We start from the raw sequence: 2,166 nt of genomic DNA, 5'->3' as shown, positions 1-2,166 counted from the left end.
CCCCAACCTTCCAGCACCCCAACCCTGAGAAGAAGTACACCCCCCAAAAAATTGTAAACAACAACAACTACATGTTTGAAACCCCAACCCCACTCTACATTCAAATTCTTTGAGTGGGGGTTGGAGGGTGCTCTGGTGTGGTTTGCTTCTTCTTTCCTATCAAACATCTATCGTCTTTATCTCCCCTTCTTTTTTTGTGTTTGTTACTCTCTTGTGACACCTCTACGGCACTTTTATGACTTTATTGAGTTGCAAGTGACGTAAAACACTTCCTAAAACTTCTTTTAAAAACGTCTATCGTCTTTATCTCCACTTTTTCTTTTTTAAGTTTGTTACTCTCTTGCAACATATCTAATCTGCGGCACTTGTATGACCGTATTGTGTTGCAAGTGCCGTAAAACTCTTACTAAAACTACAAGTCTATCTATGACGCAATCACTGTGCTCCCAACAGAGCTGTGCAAGCCAAGTTCACAGAGAAAGGTATCGCGGTCAAACTGGGGCGGCCTTACCGGGGCAGTGTGAAGATTGACGCCACCATCACCTCAGACAAGAACAAGGACCTCAGTCTGGTGAAGACAGTCGTGGAGCAGTCGGTGAGTGGTTGTGTTGTTGTTGGTGGTGGTGTTGTTGTTGGTGGTGTTGAAGGTGGTGGTGGTGTTGAAGGTGGTGGCGGTGGTGTTATTGGTGGTGGTGGTGGTGGTGGTGGTGGTGGTGGTGGTTTTTTTGTTATTGGTGGTGATGGTGGTGGTGGTGGTGTTGGTTTTGTTGTTATTGGTGGTGATGGTGGTGGTGGTGGAGATGGTGGTGTTGTTGGTGTTGGAGGAGCAGTGGGTGAGTGGGGTTAGTGTTAGGATTAGTGTAAGGATTAGGGTAAGGGTTAGGGTTAGGGTTAGGATTAGGGTTATGATTAGGTTTAGGATTAGTTTTAGGGTTAGGGTTAGGATTAGTTTTAGGGTTAGGATTAGGTTTAGGGTTAGGGTTAGGATTAGGATTAAGGTTAGGGTTAGGGTTTGGGTTCGGGTTTGGGTTAGGGTTAGGGTTAGGATTAGGGTTGTTGGTGGTGGTGGTGTTGTTGGTGTTGGTGGTGGTGGTAGTGACTGAAGTGTCTTTAGGCCATTCCCAAAGGGGGACATTAACCTGTTCTTATGCACAGCTTAAATCGGCTGATCCGACAATGTCATGCTCATAGCTGTGCCTGAACTACAACAGGGAACTGCTGCTTTTTCTTTCCTAATCCTTACTAGTGTCATTTTTCTCTACTTCTTTTGTATATTTGTCACTCTCTTGTGACCCACTATTTCCGGGGTGCCTTGATAGTCGAAGCAGATTTTGCGCTGTTGGAGCTAGAGAGGTGAGCAGAGTAAGTCTGATTCCCTGTAAAGACTTTTCTGTTGACATCCACCCTTTGGCGCTCATAAGACCTTATGCAGTTGAGAGTGCTGTAAAACCTCTACTTAAACTAAACTAAAATTGACTGATAAGTCTATTGCAGTGGTGTTCGCTTCTTTGTTTAAATATAATGTCCTAATAAGCCTATTGTAATGATTTTCATTTGTTTGTTTGATTGTACTTTCCTAATAAGTCTATTGATTGTAATGATTTTCATTTGTCGGATTTCCCCTGCTAGGTGGCGACAAGTGACATGGACCTGACGGTGGGCGGCGAGCAGCTGTCCCTGATCAAAGAGGAGACGGTGGTGAAGGCCCGCACAGCCTCTCAGATCGGAGGAGGAGGAGACGGAGGAGGAGGAGACGGAGGAGGAGGAACGGGAGGACCAGTTGAGGAGGAGAAGGACGGGGACAGTGGGTTGAGCCACTCTGAGAAAGTCATCATTGGCTGTGTGTGCGGCGGTGTGGGGCTGTTGTTGCTGGTTGTGGTGGTGGCTGTGAGTACATGTGAACTTCACTACATGTGCAGAACATTTAACCGCAGCGCAGAACTTAACTACATGACCAGAACTTTTAAACTACTCTCGCAGAACTTCACTACATGGGCAGAACTTTTAAACTACTCTCGCAGAACTTCACTACATGGGCAGAACTTTTAAACTACTCTCGCAGAACTTCACTACATGGGCAGAACTTTAAAACTACTCTCGCAGAACTTCACTACATGACCAGAACTTTTAAACTACTCTCGCAGAACTTCACTACATGGGCAGAAC

The 2,166-nt window shown here is 45.6% G+C and overlaps 1 protein-coding gene across 1 annotated transcript in view; it reads left to right on the top strand.

The window, feature by feature from the left end:
* The window catches only part of LOC101859148, a gene marked incomplete at both ends in the record, with an annotated part of 5,874 nt that extends 4,121 nt beyond the window's left edge, over window positions 1-1,753 (top strand). The window contains 2 exon segments of the mRNA XM_013091019.2: window positions 454-595; window positions 1,630-1,753. Coding sequence (XP_012946473.2) covers window positions 454-595; window positions 1,630-1,753 — 266 coding nt within the window.
* Window positions 1,754-2,166: the final 413 nt, after the last annotated feature.

The sequence above is a fragment of the Aplysia californica genome, unplaced genomic scaffold, assembly GCF_000002075.1.
Source record: "Aplysia californica isolate F4 #8 unplaced genomic scaffold, AplCal3.0 scaffold01858, whole genome shotgun sequence".
Classification (NCBI taxonomy): Eukaryota; Metazoa; Mollusca; class Gastropoda; order Aplysiida; family Aplysiidae; genus Aplysia; species Aplysia californica.
The sequence above is the reverse complement of the archived record's forward strand: the minus strand, read 5'-3'. Positions and strand labels throughout refer to the sequence as shown.